This window comes from Oncorhynchus mykiss, chromosome 11 (genome assembly GCF_013265735.2).
Source record: "Oncorhynchus mykiss isolate Arlee chromosome 11, USDA_OmykA_1.1, whole genome shotgun sequence".
Classification (NCBI taxonomy): domain Eukaryota; kingdom Metazoa; phylum Chordata; class Actinopteri; order Salmoniformes; family Salmonidae; genus Oncorhynchus; species Oncorhynchus mykiss.
In genome coordinates, this window is record NC_048575.1 from 12,274,849 (window position 1) to 12,295,228 (window position 20,380).

The 20,380-nt window shown below is 42.0% G+C and overlaps 2 protein-coding genes across 5 annotated transcripts; both read left to right on the forward strand.

The window, feature by feature from the left end:
• Nucleotides 1-433: 433 nt before the first annotated feature.
• Nucleotides 434-8,410, forward strand: LOC110535281 (serine/threonine-protein kinase RIO3). 2 transcript variants are annotated; one of them, XM_021620186.2, is made up of 13 exons: nt 434-763; nt 1,260-1,378; nt 1,933-2,075; nt 2,320-2,427; nt 2,647-2,756; nt 2,950-3,093; nt 3,266-3,393; nt 3,721-3,903; nt 4,054-4,213; nt 4,388-4,468; nt 4,631-4,720; nt 5,621-5,728; nt 7,516-8,409. In XM_021620186.2, the coding sequence occupies exons 1-13, from the start codon at nt 728-730 to the stop codon at nt 7,624-7,626; spliced, it is 1,521 nt and encodes a 506-aa protein (XP_021475861.1). In that variant the 5' UTR covers nt 434-727; the 3' UTR covers nt 7,627-8,409. The 2 variants fall into 2 exon arrangements, with proteins under 2 accessions (XP_021475861.1, XP_036790794.1); XM_036934899.1 differs by lacking the exon at nt 434-763 and adding an exon at nt 1,723-1,776 and having other exon boundaries at nt 7,516-8,410.
• Nucleotides 8,411-9,032: 622 nt separating this feature from the next.
• rmc1 (regulator of MON1-CCZ1) lies at nt 9,033-20,199 on the forward strand. 3 transcript variants are annotated; one of them, XM_021620184.2, is made up of 20 exons: nt 9,033-9,303; nt 9,807-9,883; nt 9,972-10,056; nt 10,160-10,216; nt 10,345-10,431; nt 10,882-11,022; nt 11,190-11,293; nt 11,428-11,517; nt 11,773-11,878; nt 12,135-12,243; nt 13,287-13,331; nt 13,478-13,531; nt 14,435-14,563; nt 14,717-14,823; nt 17,423-17,542; nt 17,731-17,808; nt 18,067-18,171; nt 18,665-18,733; nt 18,980-19,205; nt 20,024-20,199. In XM_021620184.2, the coding sequence occupies exons 1-20, from the start codon at nt 9,202-9,204 to the stop codon at nt 20,101-20,103; spliced, it is 1,971 nt and encodes a 656-aa protein (XP_021475859.1). In that variant the 5' UTR covers nt 9,033-9,201; the 3' UTR covers nt 20,104-20,199. The 3 variants fall into 3 exon arrangements, with proteins under 3 accessions (XP_021475859.1, XP_021475860.1, XP_036790792.1); XM_021620185.2 differs by having other exon boundaries at nt 9,034-9,303; nt 9,972-9,990; nt 10,138-10,216; XM_036934897.1 differs by lacking the exons at nt 9,033-9,303; nt 9,807-9,883 and having other exon boundaries at nt 9,995-10,056; nt 10,144-10,216.
• The last annotated feature ends 181 nt before the right edge of the window (nt 20,200-20,380 follow it).

Below are 20,380 nucleotides of genomic sequence, written 5' to 3' on the forward strand. Positions count from 1 at the left end.
CCCCGAAGAAGGATCGAAACGTCATTTCCTTATTCAGGATGAAGAACCAGAGACACTTTTGAGGAGATGGGAAATGCTATTGACATCAATTGCCCGAACGGTGCATTTTGGGCGATATCACTCCTTTACGGAGTAAATGGGACTTAATTGGACGCTATTTCAAAAAAGCATGAAATAGCATGAATTGCGTGAGCAACAGGTACAAAATTACACATATTTTTCGAGATATGAGATATTTAACTTGTTCTCTATAATATCGTGTAGCTTTGAAATTACGTTATTTTGAGGAAAGTTTCTCGACTCAAACTCTTGACTTTTTAGAAGGGATTGCTTGACGAATAGCGTAGCAACTGCGTGACGCAGAAGAACAACCTGAACGCGATTGGTCAATAGTCTGCTGGGCGGTGCTTTACACGTTGCTCCAGTCATTTCCGGCTAGGTTTCTTCTCTCTTCCTTTTCTAATATCTCTGGAACAACGCAAAGCAGAATTTGCTCTACAGCTCTCGTAAAATCCTTGTCATTTAGCAAGAAATCTGTTCATTAGTGACATTAACTCTATTTGGCTTAAGATAACACATCTAAACGGTTTCATTATCGTGTCTAATTCTGGAAACGATAAAAGGAGACTGTTTGTCGTCGTAAACGTGTTGCTAGCTAAGATTATTGCTCGACATCTGACTGTCTGAATACTGCTGCTGTCAAAGACTGAAACTCTGGGCTGCTGTCATGGATCAAATAGGGATCACTGCAGAAGGACCAAAGGTGAGTTAGTTTGCTAACTTAGTCCGACATTCTTGACATGTACTATGGCCCTTGCGAAAACCGAGCCTTAAAAGGCTCGTCTTGGGAGGACAGATTAACGTGACCTAAATTAGTTTTAAATAATGTTACAGCTATACATTAATCGATCTACTGTAGCGCTAATTCACATTCGTATCCATCAACAGCCAAATCTGATAGCGACGAGCCAACAGGCTGACATGCTTCAAACGTTGGTTAATTCAGAATAAGTAACTAACGTATTAGCTAGCAAGCTATATTAATGTTGACAAGTCGCGGCATGTCCCTGGCATGGCTTTTTTGATTGACAGGATGGCTAACGTGTGTATAGTTCGCTTAGATTGTCAACTAATTGGTTAACTACCGCTTTATTCAAGTAGTTATTCAAACACATAACGAGTACATCGATATGTTAGCAAAGGGAAGCATCATGTTGGACTGTATTGCTATTAGCTCATTTGAATATATGGTCCTTCAGAGTCCATGGGGCGCCACCACTACCAAGGCGGTGTCACCCTGTTCCCTCGCTGACGTCATGAGCGAGCAGCTGGCAAAGCAACTGGATGAGGAAAGCAATGCTTTCCCTGATTCCCCAGAGTAAGTACCATAATAATAATATCATCAATATCCCTATCCCTTACACCACCTTGTCTGTGTTGTCGGTTCACCTTAACCAATCTGTAAATAGCGCACCCAACTTCCTCATCCCTATAGTATTACTTACCCTCTCTACTTGCACATCATCATTTGCACATCTTTCACTCCAGTGTTAATGCTAAATTGTAATTATTTTGCCTCTATGGCCTATTTATTGCCTACCTCCCTACTCTTCTACATTTGCACACACTGTACATAGATTTTTCTATTGTGTTATTGACTGTACATTTGTTTATGTGTAATGCTGTTGTTTTTGTCACACTGCTTTGCTTTATCTTGGCCAGGTCGCAGTTGTAAATGACAACTTGTTCTCAACTGACCTACCTGGTTAAATAAAGGTGAAATAAAATAAAAACTTGAAAGGATATGTTCTCACCCTCTTGTCTAGCCGTTGTAGGCACTTCAGTGTCAATTGAAACTAGCACCACACTCATATTAGGTTATTGTGTGGGTGTAGGATGGCATGTTCATGTCCAATATCCTATGTGTTCTAGTGTCAATGCTGCTCTGGATGCTGGTGAGGAGCCAGAAACGGACTGTGATCTGATGCTGGCTCAGATGCTGCAGATGCAGTTTGACAAGGAGTTTGACACCCAGCTGCGCACAGAAGAAAAAAAATTAAACGGGGATAGCAAACGTAAGCCTATGAACATATCTGGTATTAGAACAATACAAGGTTTGTTTTCATTAGATACTGAACGGAATAAAACAGACTGAAACGGGGTGAGAACACATGGACTGCTCATTTTAGTTTTCCATGTCAAAACATTTTCAAGTGTTTTGTACCCTAGTAAACATGACCAGGTTTCTAGAATGTGTAAAAAAGAATGAACCGTAGTGGCGTTATGAAGAATTTGAGAGATTGTTCTTTACTGTTGCAGTGTCCATCTCCTTTGAGAACTATCGCATGGTGCACCCTTACGAGGATAGCGACAGCTCCGAGGATGAAGTTGATTGGCAAGACACTCGCCACGACCCCTACAAAGCCGGTAACGTCCATTCCTTTATAATTTTACCCCATATATCAGTATTGACGCTAGGTCCAATACATCTACTTTATACTTGTAACAGGCCAACATCTTCCTGCATAAAATATTGGTTGCTGTTGATTGGTGGTTGTTTTATGTTAAAGCAATAGTTAAACTTACTACATTAACATTAACAACATACATTAACCTTTTTTTCTTTTTTTTCTAAACGTGTTCCAGATAAGCCCACGACAACTCCAAGAAAAGGCTTTACTGGGAAAGGCAAGAACATCACTACTAAGCACGATGAGGTTGTGTGTGGCAGGAAGAATACTGCACGCATGGACAATGTAAGAGTGATAAGAAGTTCACCTTTTTCCTTGGTTCAGCGTCATTCAATAGACAGACACATTGGGGAAATTGTATAAGTAGTAATTAGCATTTAGCTTTGAAATGTGTGGCTTAATTTGTGTACACACTATTGTGAACATATCCCAAACTGTCAGCCTTTTTGTAATCTCCCTCTCTGTCCTGTCCTCCCAGTTTGCCCCAGAGATCAATGTGGGAGATGGGCTTGGCATGGACCTGAAGCTCTCTAACCAGGTGTACAACTCCCTGAAGCAACACTGCCACTCCGAGCAGCGTCGCAGTGCCCGACTGCATGACAAAAAGGAGCACTCCACTGCTGTGAGTCTATGCAAAAGGAGGAATTGACAATAGAAATAAGAATTTGAAAATGACAACAAAATGGCCTCATGCCATGTTCAGATCTGTATAGTATTTTAATATATTTCAATTCCGTCATGATTATCCACCTCTGCTTTCTTTTCTGTACTTTTCTCCCTCTTTTCATTCACAGGAACAAGCAGTGGACCCAAGGACCCGTCTGCTCATGTACAAAATGGTGAACGCAGGCGTTCTGGAGAACATCAACGGCTGCATCAGCACTGGAAAGGAGTCTGTGGTGTTCCACGCAGATGGGGGAAGGTGAGGGTGACATCATGACAAATTGTGCTTCGCAAGAACCCACACCTTGAATTGACTGACCAAAGGTTGATCGACCCAAGGCGTCTATCACCTGGCCTGATGAGTCAGATCAGGACCTTTCATTGCCTGAAGTTACGTCATGACCTTTACATTGTCAATGATTATGTCATGACAGAGACACTATAGCAGTAGATTTATTTGCCATATTTCAGTAGCCATAGTTGTAGTATTTAACAGTTTTTGTATAGAACTGCCCCCCCTAAATGTCTGTTAATTAAGTTGTAGTTGGTTTCTAAGGTTTTCCAATATTGTTTTTTTTTCTCCCAGCATGGAGGAGAAGGCTGTCCCAGATGAGTGTGTACTCAAGGTCTTCAAGACCACACTCAATGAGTTCAAGAACCGTGACAAGTACATCAAGGACGACTACCGCTTCAAGGAACGCTTCAGCAAGCTGAATCCCCGCAAGATCATCCGCCTCTGGGCTGAGAAAGAGATGCACAACCTGGCTCGGTGCGTGGTGGTGATGTCACTTAAATGGACCAACACCAATTCACCTCATTTATCTAAACGCTCGGTTCAAATAACTTTATTTTTTATTTTTTATATCAGTTTCCAATGCTCCAACTGTGTTATGGCTCACTCTCTTCCCCACTCCATCAGTATGAAAAAGGCTGACATCCCATGCCCCGAGGTGGTGATTCTGAAGAAGCACATCCTGGTGATGTCGTTCATTGGCAAGGATCATGTGCCGGCTCCCAAACTGAAAGAAGCCATGTTGGGCTCTGAGGACATGAACAGGGCCTATTACCAAGTGCTTCATGTGAGTGCAGCTGCTGTGCCGCCATGCACTAATGTAGACGTTACTTATGTTGTTGTGTATTTACGTACCTCATAGTAATATCTGGTTGTGCGCACTCGTTTCAAAGAGATGAGTGTCTGACTGAGAAGTATAATTCTGGGTTATTATGACCCCTGGGTGTGTCTGTCCTTGCAGATGATGCAGCAGTTGTATCACGAGTGTAACCTCATCCACGCCGACCTGAGCGAATACAACATGCTGTGGCATCAGGGGAAGGTAGGCTATTTATCATGTTTGTCTAACCTTTATTTATCCAGGTGGGTCAGTCTACACCTTATTTTTATACCTGATTCCTCATGGTTAATTTCAACTGGAAATTCTGGCATGAGATTTTACCTTTATTCAGCATGAGTGATTTAATTATCTTGTTTTATGTAGGTTTGGCTAATTGATGTAAGTCAGTCCATTGAGCCCAATCACCCTCATGGCCTTGAGTTCCTGTTCAGGGACTGCAGGAACGTGGCTACGGTAAGTTAGCTCACAGTGATACAAGTACTGTAGGTTTAAATTGCCTGTTACTTCCAGCTCACAGTAAACACGGACTAAAGTCCTGATTTGCACAACAAGCTCTGTCTCACTGCAGCATTCATGTGCGTCCACGTTCTCCAAACGTCAAATTTCGAAGTGTTTTCGTTGCTTCTGCTGCTCTCTTGTTTCCATTTCTTCAAACGTCAAATCCGGAAGTTAAGGCTAGAGTTTAGTCATTCATTCTGAATGGTTACGGGAAGGGTTGAGTTTAGTCATTCATTCTGAATGCTTACGGGAAGGGTTGAGTTTAGTCGCTCATTCTGAATGGTTGGGTTGAGTTTAGTCGCTCATTCTGAATGCTTACGGGAAGGGTTGAGTTTAGTCGCTCATTCTGAATGCTTACGGGAAGGGTTGAGTTTAGTCATTCATTCTGAATGGTTACGGGAAGGGTTGAGTTTAGTCGCTCATTCTGAATGCTTACGGGAAGGGTTGAGTTTAGTCGCTCATTCTGAATGGTTACGGTAAGGGTTGAGTTTAGTCGCTCATTCTGAATGGTTGGGTTGAGTTTAGTCATTCATTCTGAATGGTTACGGGAAGGGTTGAGTTTAGTCGCTCATTCTGAATGCTTACGGGAAGGGTTGAGTTTAGTCGCTCATTCTGAATGGTTGGGTTGAGTTTAGTCACTCATTCTGAATGATTACGGGTTGGGTTCAGGTACAGGATGTATATATACAGGATGAGGTCCTGTATATATAGCTGCCACACCTCAAAACATACGATGCGTGTTGGTGGAAACTAGGCGAAAGTCAAAACATGTCCACTATTCTTACATCAGGTTTTGTATCAGTGACACGCTGGTGGTTTTAATAACAAGATATCGTTTTTATCTCGTCTCTGCAGTTCTTCCAGAAGGGTGGGGTGTCGGAAGCCATGAATGTGTACGAGCTCTTCAACGTCGTGTCTGGGCTGCAGCTCAGCGGTGACAGCGAGGCAGACTTCCTTGCCCAGGTCAGAAAACATTGAGGTCCCTATGAGGGTATTATTTCTCTGTTGGAGATTCATGTAATTGCATTGAATTTACAGAACTAAGTTTTACAGGCAGTTTAAAGTGGGCTCTTGTCTTAACACAAAAAAAAATCTATCATGCACTGAATGACTTATTGGGGTGGGGAATGTTTATACTAAACTGAAGAAAAATATAAACACAACATGCAACAATTTCAAAGATTTTACTTACAGTTCATATAAGGAAATCAGTCAATTGAAATAAATTCATTAGACCCCAACATATGGATTTCACATGACTGTGAATACAAATATGCATCTGTTGGTCACAGATACTTTTTATTTTAAAAAGGTAGGAGAAGATCAGAAAACCAGTCAGTATCTGGTGTGACCACCATTTGCCTTATGCTGCACTACACATCTCATACACAGTTAATCAGGCTATTGATTGTGGCCTGTGGAATGTTGACCCACTCTAATTCAATGGCTGTGCGAAGTTGCTGGATATTGGAGGGAACTGGAACATGCTGTTGTACATGTCGATCCAGAGCATCCCAAACATGCTCAGTGGGTAACATGTCTGGTGAGTTTACTGGCCATGGAAGAACTGGGACATTTTCAGCTTCTAGGAATTGTGTACAGATCCTTGCTATATGAGGCTGTGCATTATCATGCTGAAAATTGAGGTGATGGCGACGGATGAATGGCACGACAATGGGCCTCAGGATCTCATCACGATATCTTTGTGCATTAAAATTGCCAGTGATAAAATGCAATTGTTTGTTGTCTGTAGCTTATGCCTGCCCATACCATAACCCCACCGCCACCATGGGACAGCAAACCACTTGCCCACACGATGCCAAACACGCTCTCTGCCACCTGTCCGGTACAATTGAAATTGTGATTCATCCGTGAAGAGCACACCTCCAGCGTGCCAGTGGCCATCGAAGGTGAGCATTTGCCCACTGAAGTCGGCTATGACATTGAACTGCAGTCAGTTCAAGACCCTGAAATGGTCTCTAATAGTTTGGGCAGAAATTCTTCAGTTGTGCAAACCCACAGTTAAATCAGCTGTCTGGGTGGCTGGTCTCAGATGGTCCCGCATAAGAAGAAGCCGGATGTGGAGGCCCTGGGCTGGCGTGGTTACAGGTGGTCTACGGTTGTGAGGCCGGTTGGACCCATTGCCAAATTCTTTAAAACAACGTTGGAGGCGGCTTATGGTAGAGAAATTAACATTAACTTCTCTGGCATCAGCTCTGGTGGAGTCAGTATGTCAATTGCACGGTCCCTCAACTTGAGACATCTGTGGCATTGTGGAGTGTGACTAAACTGCACATTTTAGTGGCCATTTATTGTCCCCAGCACAAGGTGCACCTGTGTAATGATCATGTTGTTTAATCAGCTTCTTGATATGCCACACCTGTCAGGTGGATGGATTGTCTTAGCAAATGAGAAATGCATACTAACAGGGATGTGCACAATTTGTTAGAAATTTACTTTTTGTGTGTATTGAACATTTCTGGGATATTTTATTTCAGCTCATGAAACATGGGGCCAACACTTTACATGCTGCGCTTATATTTTTGTTCAATGTACAATTTGACCCTAATCCATCAAATTGTATAGATATAGAGCGCTTTTTGTCAAAGTGCTTACCAGAAACCGGGGATTATAATATTAACTTTCATACAGTGGTTGACTACCTGTATGCACATAATTAAGTTGATGGGTTACTTTCCTCTACGTCTTTGATTTTTGTATTAACACTGTCCTCACTTGTCGTTTTATAGATCGAGGCACTGGAGAAGATGAATGAAGACCACGTGCAGAGAAGGGGCAAGAAAACCTACTCCAGCACCAGCGACGGAGGGCCTCCCCTATTACACCACGAGGATGATTAACGATGAGACGTTAGACACCATGATTAGCTCCATGGATCCTGTTCAGTTGATTCTGTTTGAGAGAATGGGCGAGTAAACCCCCACCCAAAGGTCTTTCATCACAATGAGGGACACAAGGTCGAAAGGTCACTGCATCCCAAGATGCTACACTGGGGGCAGTGGGCTGAACAGCCTCCCATACACCTCCATGAAATGTCAACATCTCATTCCATTACTACGTTTGTAGATGAAATGGATGGGGACGTCTAAGGGGGACATGACGGATGCATCTACATGCGTACACAATTATTGCTTTTTAAAAATTAGATGGTATTCAGCATTCATGACATGAAGTTATCTTCACAGGTGAACTGGGCTCGAATGAAAAGAGCTTTGCGTTATATGAAGGGAACAAATTGCAATCCAATATTTGGTGAAGAGCCCTAGTTCGTGTCAGTTAATATTTTAATCATGAAAGGCACAGTCATGAATGAAGACTCAATGAATTGTTTTTCATTGGCACCAAGATGCATTGAGGTCCATTGATTGTACAAGGGAGCTGTGTTTTCTGTGATCTCCAACTTCAATATAATGTTGGAAATAAATGGCATAAATTTTAGTTATGCTTTGTCATTAATTTTCCTTTGCTCTGGACAAATGGAGCAGCAGCAGCTTGACAGGAGACTCCAAACTGCTCTTAAACTAGGAGTTATAAAACAATACAAGCAATCTATATGTAACTATAACATGTCAATATTACTCAGTCAGCCAGTCCAACTTGTATAAAAGCCTGCAGAAACCACCTATATCTTGTTTGAGTGTTTGATTTCAGTTTGACAATCGACTTTTATTTTGAAAGTAGCGTTTAGTCGCATGTTGGAAACTCAAATGTCTAACTTGCTAACCTAGGCGGAAGAGTCGGATCCCGAGTTTCCCACCAGGGAGGTACTAGAATCAACAAATAGGAAGCTTTACGCAAATAATTTACTTTTAACTCGGAGGTCCCGAGTTTTCGACATATGAACGCAGCATTACCAGAGACAGCATTACCAAAGATAGGAAACGACAGACTGGTCTATGTGAACAAATGTGTCATTTTGGGCAGAACAAGGAGGCATCTGTATATTTCCGTTAGGGAACGCCTACTTTGAAGTGCGCGTGTGCAATAACTCAATTCGCCTTTGCACTCCTAAATAACGCAATATAAAAAGTGTTTTGGCAAAGGGTAAAGTCTACTAAACTTATTCAAAATCAGTTCATAACATATTTTCGTTTTAGTAACCGAAAACTGTATTGAGATCAAATGTTTTGTCGATGAGAAAATGTGCAGAATTTCGGTCCATCTCCTCCCGCTGCCGGCCACTGGGCTGTAGTGAGTGGACACGCCAAGCTTTCAGATTTATACATCCGGTGGGTGAAATATATGTCATTGTTCTATGTGGCGTTAATATTTTATGTGAGTCACGTGACTGTCACATGATTTTGAAACCGGAACTTGCGGTAGAGAGAGGCTTTGGACAATTAATTTATGAAATGCAGAGCAAACACTGACAACTAACTGCAATACATAATAGTCAACAAAGCTAAAGGTTCACAATGAGTGAGGAACACTACTATCTGGAACTTTGTGAAAATCCTGTGCAATTTGAAAATGCGTCAAGCGTCAACAATGTGTTTTTTGACGAAGCAAACAAACAGGTACTTAACGTTACTAACGTTAATAACCAAGGCTAGCTAGAAGGATATGCTCAGCTATGGTGGTTACTCCAGATACAGTTAGCTAGATGCTTAGTTAGCGCGATTATAGCTAGCTAAATAAATCATATTGTATCTTGATTTTACATTCAGCTTGGTAGCTACTGCAGTATGCTGGCTTATGTGTACGCAAGTACAAATAACTAGCTTTGATGAGGGTGGCTGTCAAACTGTTGATTCCCATGTTGCAGCTTGGTGAAGGTCCTAAAGTGTAGCCATACAGTATGGCTAATTAATATGGTAGTCGAATTAGTGAACTTCAGTCAACATTTAACGCATGTCTCTGGTAGTACATTCACCAGCTAAACGAGGCAGGTTAGATGAGCAGTAACCCTCATTCTAATGCTTCAGGTAGAAGTTACACTGTCCTCTTAATGTAATGGATACCAGGCTCCAAATCCTTTTATATATTGATTGTTCTCTATTTACCCTGGTTGCTTCTTCAGGTGTTTGCAGTGCGATCAGGGGGTGCCACTGGAGTTGTGGTTAAAGGACCAGAGGACAAAAGCTCAGTTGCCTTCAGGTAACGAGATGATGCATATATTGCAATGATGATGATCATAAGCTCAATGATAATGGTGTCTCATGCAGTATATACATTTTCTTCACAGAATGGATGACAAAGGAGAGGTGAAGTGCATCAAGTTTTCAATCGGAAATAAGATTTTGGCAGTTCAGAGAACACCAAAATCTGTGGTAAACATTACAGAAATCATTCTCAACTCAATGTTATTCAATTATTGTGTTTTCTATCCACGCTGATGGCCTGACCAAAAGCCTCAGTTTTTGTTTCTTGTAGGATTTCATAAACTTCATACCGGATTATCCACATTTGGAATTCTCCCAGGAATGTAAGGTATGCAAGCATATCCAGTGTCAAATGTTTGAAGTTCAAAATAGCTGTAATTTCTTCATGTTGTAACTAAGCATGAGTCAATTTTCAATAGATGTGATTTGTTTTATATTCTCCTTTTTGATTGACAGATGAAGAATGCCAGTATTTTGGGCTTCTGTTGGACTAACTGGAATGAAATCGTTTTCATCACTGACCAGGGAATTGAATTCTACCAGGTAACTATGTTTCACATTAATCATATTCCTTGTGATGTATAATAAAGCCAGTCGTTTTTGTGATTTAGGATAGGAATGCACTATCAGGAAAGTTGCACACCTAGATTGTTTCCTAGGTTATTGTATCACAGCACTATCAATTGAGTTTGCCCTGTATTACTCTTTCTTATCCTAAAACATTGTCACATGACACTTACGTGACTCAATTCAAACTACAACCACTAGAGGTCTTAATGTACCACTGACTGAGAAATAAAGTTGTCAGATTTTGCAGTACTGCACAGTATTAGGTTGATTGGTAACGTTACCTCTTTAGACTGGAATACGAAAAGAGGAAGACTGCAATGTGAACAGGGATGCCTGTTAGGCTCAAAATGTTCTACAAAAAGGTGTCTTGTTCCAGAATTTCATTTGAGTTGAAGTTGTCAATGAGATGCTCTCTGTGTTTAGGTGCTTCCTGACAAGCGTAGCCTGAAGCTGCTGAAGAGTCAGAGCATCAATGTGAACTGGTACATGTACTGTCCTGAGACTGCAGTCATCCTGCTCTCTACCACCTTCCAGGGCAATGTGCTGCAGCCGTTTGCCTTCAAAGTAAGTGGTCAAAACTGACATAAGATGTCTCAAAAATGTCCACCTGCTGATACAGTTAAACATGATATATACCACCAAAAGCTCATGTTCATGTTTGAGAAAGCATTCGCATCCTAAAGTTGCTGGAACTATAATCATCAAACCTATTGTTTTTTTTGTCCCACCAGAGTGGGACCATGTCTAAAATGTCCAAGTTTGAGATCGAGCTTCCGGTGGTTCCCAAGCCAGCCAAGCTCAATCTGTCAGAGAGGGACATTGCTGTGGCCAACATGTGAGTTTGTAACTGTTTTGAATTGATGTTTCATATTTTGGCTCAATATTCAAGTAACAATTTCAAACAAAAAGCAAAAGCCCTTTGGGCTGTATGAACGCTGAATGAGTTGTTCACTTTGTTTCTAATGGTAGTTACGGTCAGCTGTATGTAATGTATCTGAAGCATCACTCCAGAACTACCGACAGTCCCTGTGCTGAGGTGATCCTCTATCAGCTACCCAGGTACATCTTATTTAGCATATTCCTAATGGACGTTCCTCTAAACATGCTGAAATTCCTCCTAACTTAACATGGTCATGCAGCAATCATATCGCCCTTATATTCAGATTTTCTTGTGTAACTAGAGTAAGAAGCTACTCATAGACATTTACTGGATCAATCTTGAAATGAAATATCCATGGTGTAATTTATACATAGGGAATACCTGAAGAGCTAAATTGGTAAATTATGTCTGGCCTAACGACATGTTGTTCCCAGGGAGGGATCCTGTAAGAAGACCAACGTGTTAAAACTCAACACCACAGGGAAGTTTGCCCTCAACGTGGTGGATAACCTGGTGGTAGTGCATCATCAGAGCACCCAGGTGAGTCATTTTGGCAAGAAATGACAATTGGAGCATTTTGAGCAGGGTTCTCACCAAAGAATGTAAGAGGGGTGCATTTTACAGGTGTTCATAAATGCAAAATCTCTTGAGTCCAAAGGGAGACCACCTTGTTAAAAAATCAAGGCAGAACACTGCCTGAGGTTAGACAGGCAAACTACTACTACAGTTGTGTTGTTTCATATCCAGGGTCCAAACCCATTAAGTCTGGCATGATGTAGATAATGTCTTATTTCAGACCTCCATCATATTTGACATCAAGCTACGGGAGCCTGACTGTGCCCTGAACGTCCACCAGCCTGTGCTGCCTCCTCGCTCCATACACCCCTACAGGATTCCCCTCACAGGTATAGGCTACTTGGAATTACTCTATGTATGTACACTCATTGGCCAGTTTATTAGATACACCCATCTAGTACTGGGCCTGATACCCTTGTGTGTTCAGAGCAAATAGAATTCTTTGTGGCATGGAAACGTTGCTCAATTGGTATCAATAAACGTGTGCCAGCAAAACATTCCCCACACCATTACACCATCAGCCTGTACTGTTGACACCAGACAGCGTGGGGCCATGGACTCATGCTGCTTACGCCTATTCCTGACTGCCATGATGCAACAGGATCCAGGATTCGTCAGAACAGGCAATGTTTTCCCACTCCTCAATTGTCCAGTGTTGGTATTCGCCTGCCTACTGGAGCTGCTTCTTTTGTTTTTAGCTGATGAGTGTAACCCGGTGTGGTCGTCTGCTGCAATAGCCCATCCGTGACAAGGACTGACGAGTTGTGCGTTCCGAGATGCAGTTCTGCACGCCACTGTTGTACTGCGCTGTTATTTGTCTGTTTGTGGCCCGCCTGTTAGCGTGCACGATTCATTCTCCTTCCACCTCTCAACTAGCTGTGTTTTCACGTACAGGACTGCCACTGACTGGATGCTTTTTGTTTGTCGCACCATTCTCGGTAAAACCTAGACAATGTCGTGCGTGAAAAGTCTAAGAATGCCAGCCGTTTCTGAACCCGGTCGCTTAGGTCACTGGTTTTGCCCACTGGAACGTTCAATCGAACAGTAACTGGATGCCTTTCTGCCTGCTTTATATAGCAGCCCACGTGACTCATCATTTCTGTGAACGGAGTGGTGTTCTGATAAACTGGCCACTGAGTGTGTATGGACAGGCCAGACTTTACCAACTGCTTGGCTGTTTTGGTCACTGACTGTGTCTTTACCTGTCTTCTCTGACTTTCAGTCATTCCAGTTGTAATTGTATCACTCGTGTGACAGACAGGTGTCTCTTTCTACCCAAGTGTCATTTGTCTGTCTGAGACATGACGTAACTTCCTGTCACTTTTAGAATATGCCTAAAGCCCTGACAGAAACTAACTTCTCTTCTCCATAGGTCCTTCTGCTGTACCCAGCCAGCCTCCGGTGCCTTGTGAGCTCTGTATCCTTTAAGAAACGCAAGTAGCTAGATGAGCTGCGGCGGGCACTTGTCAATGAAACGGTGTCAATGACATATTGGAACAGCTAGCAGGGAAATGGTAGGTGGTGGTATTACTGATGATCATGGATGCTTCCCTTGACCTTCAGACTCCTCATCTTGGAGCGTCTTTCAACCCGACATCATCATCAGTGCAAGCGAAGGTGAGTGAGAACCCCCACACATCTAACCATAGACGGATATGTCCCGGCGTACTGTCATCATCTGGACCAGAAACATCTAACCATAGACGGCTAGGTCCCGGCTTACTTTCTGTTATCTTCTGGACCAGAAACATCTAACCATAGACGGCTAGGTCCCGGCTTACTGTCTGTTATCTTCTGGACCAGAAACATCTAACCATAGACGGCTAGGTCCCGGCTTACTGTCTGTTATCTTCTGGACCAGAAACATCTAACCATAGACTGCTAGGTCCCGGCTTACTGTCTGTTATCTTCTGGACCAGAAACATCTAACCATAGACGGCTAGGTCCCGGCTTACTGTCTGTTATCTTCTGGACCAGAAACATCTAACCATAGACTGCTAGGTCCCGGCTTACTGTCTGTTATCTTCTGGACCAGAAACATCTAACCATAGACTGCTAGGTCCCGGCTTACTGTCTGTTATCATCTGGACCAGAAACAACCACTAACCCCTATTCACTGTAGATCAGATGGGTGTATAGTAACCAACGTGGTAGTAGAGCCACCTCCTCCTCTTCTAGACTATGTAGTTACCATATTGCTTTCACTTCACTTTTTTTTAGTTACCATATTGCTTTCCACATTTCTCATCTACAGTTTGTTCTGGATGGTGCTCATGTTCTTGCATGGTTGTCTGACCTGTTCTGTGTGTTCCTCCTCTGTTTCAGGGTGTCTGGTCTGTTCTGTGTGTTCCTCCTCTGTTTCAGGGTGTCTGGTCTGTTCTGTGTGTTGTTCCTCTTTTTCAGGGTGTCTGTCCTGTTCTGTGTGTTGTTCCTCTGTTTCAGGGTGTCTGTCCTGTTCTGTGTGTTCCTCCTCTGTTTCAGGGTGTCTGACCTGTTCTGTGTGTTCCTCCTCTGTTTCAGGATATCAGTGGTATCTGCAGGTGAAGCTGCCGCCCACCGTCAACCTCCTGCAGGACAAGGGCAAGCTGATCGACTTCCTCCTGCGCAGACGAGACTGCAAGATGGTCATCCTGTCTGTGTGCTCACAAAGTAAGACTGCCTTGTGTAACAGATAGGGGAGAGTGTGTTCGTCGCTGAAGGAAGCACTCTAATAAAACAAGGTTGTAGAATAGACGATTAGAGCCTGAACCATAGAGAACATAGGCAGTGTTCACTCAAGGCCTCTCTCTCTGTGTGTTTCAGTGCTCAACGGGGAAGACAAGGGGAGCTTACCAGTGGTGGCCACAGTGTTTGACAAACTCAACCAAGTCTTCAAAGAGTACCTGGAGGCAGAGCAGACCTACACTGTGGTGAGTACTGCCTACTAGGGTCACGATCATACTAGTATCGAGGAAATAAAACAAACACTTTAGGACTTCTTTAGGAAAACAGCCCTAATGTTGGAAACAAAGTCAAGTGACACTAGTGAAAAGTTATTTAGGACAGTAGTGGTATCTTATTACTAGTAGATCCGTTTAACCATTTTGATCTTGTAACTTGAATAACAAAAAGGATGAAGAGGATATAGTCAACTGAATAGATTTGATTTGTCCATATTACAGATTATCAGGACAGTAGCCCATACACTGTCTGTTGCAGTAACTTGACTTTGTTGTTACTAGGGCTGTTACGGTGACCCTATTCTCGCCACACCGGCAGTCAAATTCCATGTGACTGTTTAGTCACGGTAGTTAGGCTTCTCCAAGCTCTGCTGCTGATGGTCATTAGTAGCCTACCAAACTTGCTAACTGTCTGGTACTCAGCGCTCTATTGTCTGATCGAAAATCTAATCAAACACTGATCGAAAATCTAATCAAACACTTCATGAGAGCCCATGAGCTTATGTTGCACAACATTTCTATAGGCTATGCAATTGCAGAAGAAAACAGAGTGATGGGATCCTCCTCTTTTTAATAGAGGCCATCAGCTTTCTATAGGCTAGACCTAGTATATTTATTTCTCAACGTTCCTAATATTAAGCACATTGCTTCTCTTTACAACAGGAGTATAGCCTACCTGGCTGGTATGAAAATGAACCACAGGAAAAGCAACCTCCATTCGTTATTTAAGTGCATAGATGACGTGTATTTTTTTCCACTGCCCCTGTTTTCCACTGCCCCTGAGACAGGTGCATGATAATGGGCCATTCTAAATAAAAACAAATTTAAAACGTATATATTATTTAGTATATGTAAAGACTAGATTAAATCAAGAATAGTCTGATGGGTGACAATATTAGCATATCACTTGTGAATTATATATTATCACTTGTAAATGATTCCCAGCGTAAGGTAAGAAACAGCCTTTCCCCCCCCGACTTTTTCTAATCATAGTCGCACACCTCATATAGTCTAGCCCATAGGCCTATATGTTTTGATAAGGTTTGTATCACAACTAAAGTGGCCAAATAACATCTTAAAATTAAGCACATTTGATCCTCTTTTACTAGGGCTGTAGAGTTTAACTGGCATATATAAGCATTGTGTGAGTTTCAAGTTTGGGGAAGATCATTTTCCCCATAATTTACCTTTATAATAGAAGCATTTCATGCATAATCGCATTTGTGGTGACTTTTGATAATGTTGTTTTCCTGCTAATGGAACATTTGCGCTTATAGCCTACTGCCGTGTACACATTTCTACGCTTATAATGTCAAGAAATATCCTAATAGGTTATTAAATTTGAAACTAAATGTTCTAATCTGTTGCGTCAGCCACATTGCGTAAAAAAATATTTTTGATACTAGTGGTTGTATTAATTTGGGATCTATCGCGTCCTACAACTGTCCCAGACTATGTTTGGAATATTTATTTCTCGCACAGAATATAATAGGTCAACTTTTGTACTATGAGGGATAGTAGATTGACATAGGCTAGTGCTTTTGCTGTTCATAGGCCTACTCATCTTGTTGGCTGACGAAAGGTAAATTTCTTCCGATATCTTAAATATGCACCTCGGAATTGAATAATGACGCGCACAGCTGCGTCCCCAAAGTGTCTGTCTTCACTTTTATCCTGTGAGAAAGACACGATCACATGATTGAGAGCCATCTGAGTGAGAGGTGCTTTGGAGCCCGCAGCACTCCGGGAGAAGGGAATTATAATTATTATATTTACCCCAAGGGCACAATGGCCACTGGCTGCAAAGGGCATGTTTTTTTAGGGTGCATTACGGCCACACAAAGGGGATGCTGCCGGGAAATTCAAGGCATTATCAAGTGCTTGTCGAATTGTGAATGAGAGACTGATGAAGTGTGTACAGCCTGAGCAAAAAACAAACAAAGCAGAGCTCATGCCTTTTCAAATGACTTTTTTTCAAGTCATCATTAGAGTCGCGTCATGCAACCTTCCAATATATTAAAAATCAAAACATATAGCCCAACGTTTGTAGAACAGCGGAAGTTACATAAATAACTCTAAATTAAGCATATATGAGTACCTGTTTCTTCGTTAACTGCTCAACACAGAATATTCGCATCCCTCAAATCATTTGGAGAAATATCCTTTCTATTTTATTCAGCTTTGTTCAATTGTATTCTTCATACTATAAAATAATGCCAAAGAATTATAAGTAAATCTTGTCTACTAAATGAACTAGTGTAGCCCACAGCCATATGACCAGATCTAAGGACAACTCACAGAATGCTATTCTGTTCTTCCGAAATAGACTACATTTTCTTATGTTTTAGACCTGTCTAAAATAAATACGATTTATTGTGAATGTGTAGGCAATATTACATGTATTTATGTTACAAAGCTCTGCATCAGTGGCTTGTAGGCTGTGTGGGAGCCAGGAGATGCTAAATCTGTTAATTACCATGAGACCAGAGTTATTGGCTTGATAATCCATAGGCTGACAAAATGTTGTGACCGCCACAGCCCTAGTTGTTACCTGTTGGATCTCTTTCAGGCTATGGAGTCTGGTCCCAGCCGAGGCAGCACTGCTCGGGAGAGGCCTGTCCGGACGCAGGCGGTTATCGACCAGTCCGACATGTACACACACGTCCTGTCCTCCTTCACAGAGAAAAAGGTGACGGAACCTCCTTCCTGTGATCCCATTTCTCACCGGCTAACTGTTTGTTTGAAGTAAAAGGCACAAGGCTACTGTAGCGCTGGTGGTGAAGCCCATATTTCAATTTCGATTTGAATTTAAAGTTATTTTTTCTCAATTGCCTGTTAGATGACTGAACATTTTATATTGTTTCACCCCTCCAACAGGACGTATCTCACAAATTCATCATTGCTGTGCTGATGGAGTACATCCGCTCACTCAACCAGGTCCAGATCACTGTGCAGGTAGGTACTTATTGCAGAAAAGTATTTTCGGGAGGCTCTAACAGAATAGTTTTTTGGGTGTTTTATGCATAATGGTGGGATGACACTGTTTCATCGTGAAACATGTTGTCAGTGCTACATTAGTATGCTTTATGTTCCTGTAGATTTTGCATATTTATTGTCCCATATTGTCATCAAATTACCTTTTCAATTGGGAACTGTGATGTTGAGTTGTCTGAAATATAAGGTCCACTTTCCTCTCCTCTGTTTCTCCTCCAGCATTACCTGTATGAGCTGGTCATTAAGACGTTGGTTCATCACAGTCTCTTCTACATGCTTCATCAGTTCCTCCAGTACCACGTCCTCAGTGACTCTAAACCTCTGGTGAGTCCTCAATTATTATAAGCAAAGCTCAACTATTTCATGGTAGTTTGATCCTGTAGGTTTTGGGTATTCAGAGGAGTTGGGGGTGGCGTTTAATACGAAGGGCCAGCAGGCTGTTAGTTCTATAGACGCAATGCTTCATAAAATATCTAGATCAAATACTTCACTTCAGCTGCATGTCATAAGATTTGCCTGTTCCAATGGAAACAATATAAAATCCTTTTGACATATGTGTTTTACCCCGGTCTTTGAAAGTTAATTCCTATATAATATTTAATGCGACATAATGCGTGGGAACCTCCCTTCCTGTGATCCCATTTCTCACCAGCTAACTGTTTGTTGGAAGTAAAAAGCACAAGGCTACTGTAGCCCTGGTTGATTATTTACTGTCTGTTGTTCCATTGGTTGAGCAGACCTTGGATCAGTTCTACTGTATGATCTTTATTTTGATTGGTTGTGGAATTAACATCTGTAGTGTCTGTATTGTCTTAAGGCCTGTTTGCTGCTGTCTCTAGAAGGCACTTACCCGGCTGCACACCAGCTCTCCCTGGACATGTTAAAAGTATGATGCACACACACGCTAACATGCAGACTATTTTAAACCGCTATCGGTGATCACACAGGAAATCCCCAAAGTCCTTTGTAGAATTGGTTGTTTTTTCAGAGAATCCTGTCAACTAATTACAGAAAATAGCCTTCATGTGAACTTCATTCAAGGCTAACTTATAACAATAAATCCTGGTACTCATATAGACATGTTTTAACATGCTGATCTGTAATGTCCTCCATCTATCTGTCTGTGTGACAGAGACTGTCCACGGCCAACGATGAGATCGTGGAGGTGCTCCTGTCCAAACAGCAGGTGCTGGGTGCTCTGCGCTTCATCCGCAGCGTGGGCGGCAACGACAACATCTCCGCTCGCAAGTTCCTGGACGCGGCGCTCCAGACGGCCGACCAGATGCTCTTCTACACCATCTTCCGGTTCTTTGAGCAGAGGAACCTGCGCCTGAGAGGCAGCCCCAGCTTCAACCCAGGTTAGGTGACACCTCTACACCAGGTCTTCAGCTGAAAGGGCTCCTTATTCCCTATGTAATGTGCTATTTATCACCATGGAGACCACTTACTCAACAGCCACATTGTCTTAGGTCTGGTGGTTTCACCAATAGCGTGACTTGTCTGCACCGAAAGGTGGAAGGAATGGCTCTGCGTAGGGTGACACTAAATTCCTCTATTTCCATGGCTCTGGTCTGACTAACTCCTTTGTAATGGCCGTAGAAAGAATGTTGTAGAAATGTTGATAACGCCATAGTTTTCAATAATGAATGAGTGTCTTCTGTGATTATTATTTTTTTTCTTCTATTAGATTACCTTGACCCAAATAATAACTATATTAAGCCAGGAACAACAGGCATATGCTGAAAGGTGCTGGAGCAGTTTAGTTGGCTTCGCCTGCTGTTGTGTGCTCCTATTGCTTTTTTAAATTCATATGAATACATTTATCCTAGTTGCATGGTTTCTTTGAAACATTGGAACACATGGGATAGTATCAATGGTTGAACCTGTTTCTTATAGGTTTCAGGTTTTGATAGACGCCAACATTATCAACGCAAACTGAAATGCATGACAGAGCAAAGCATAGACCTTTCTAAATATCCAATAAAAATACATTTGAAAACGTATAAATTAATAATGACCCAATCGGTACCAATGCTAAAAACACAACCAACATGTGGTTAATAAGTAAAACTTGGAATAAATAGCTCATTATTGAATGAACTGCTAATAAATCACTTCCCACCCAACTGCCACTGGTGTGTATTGACTGACCTACGCTGTTTTGATTGGCCTTTAGGTGAGCACTGTGAGGAACACGTGGTATACTTCAAGCAAGTTTTCGGGGAGCAAGCACTCATGAAGCAAGCAACAGTTTGAGCTGTGACATTTCATCTTATCCCACAGCCCGTCTAACTTATTGTAAATTGTTGAAATCATGCTAATAAAGTCATTTGTACATACTCTAACAATCAATTTTGTATTACATGTCATGCTTTATTCTGCTTGACAAAATGTCCTTCTGACTAGCCTTGGGTCATGCTCATTAGGGCACGCAACGGAAAGCCAAAAGGAGTGTTTCTTATTGGACAAGTCAAGGTAGTCCCTCTGCCTAATTAACACAAACCTGGCTTATGGTTTGAAAAATGATCATGTC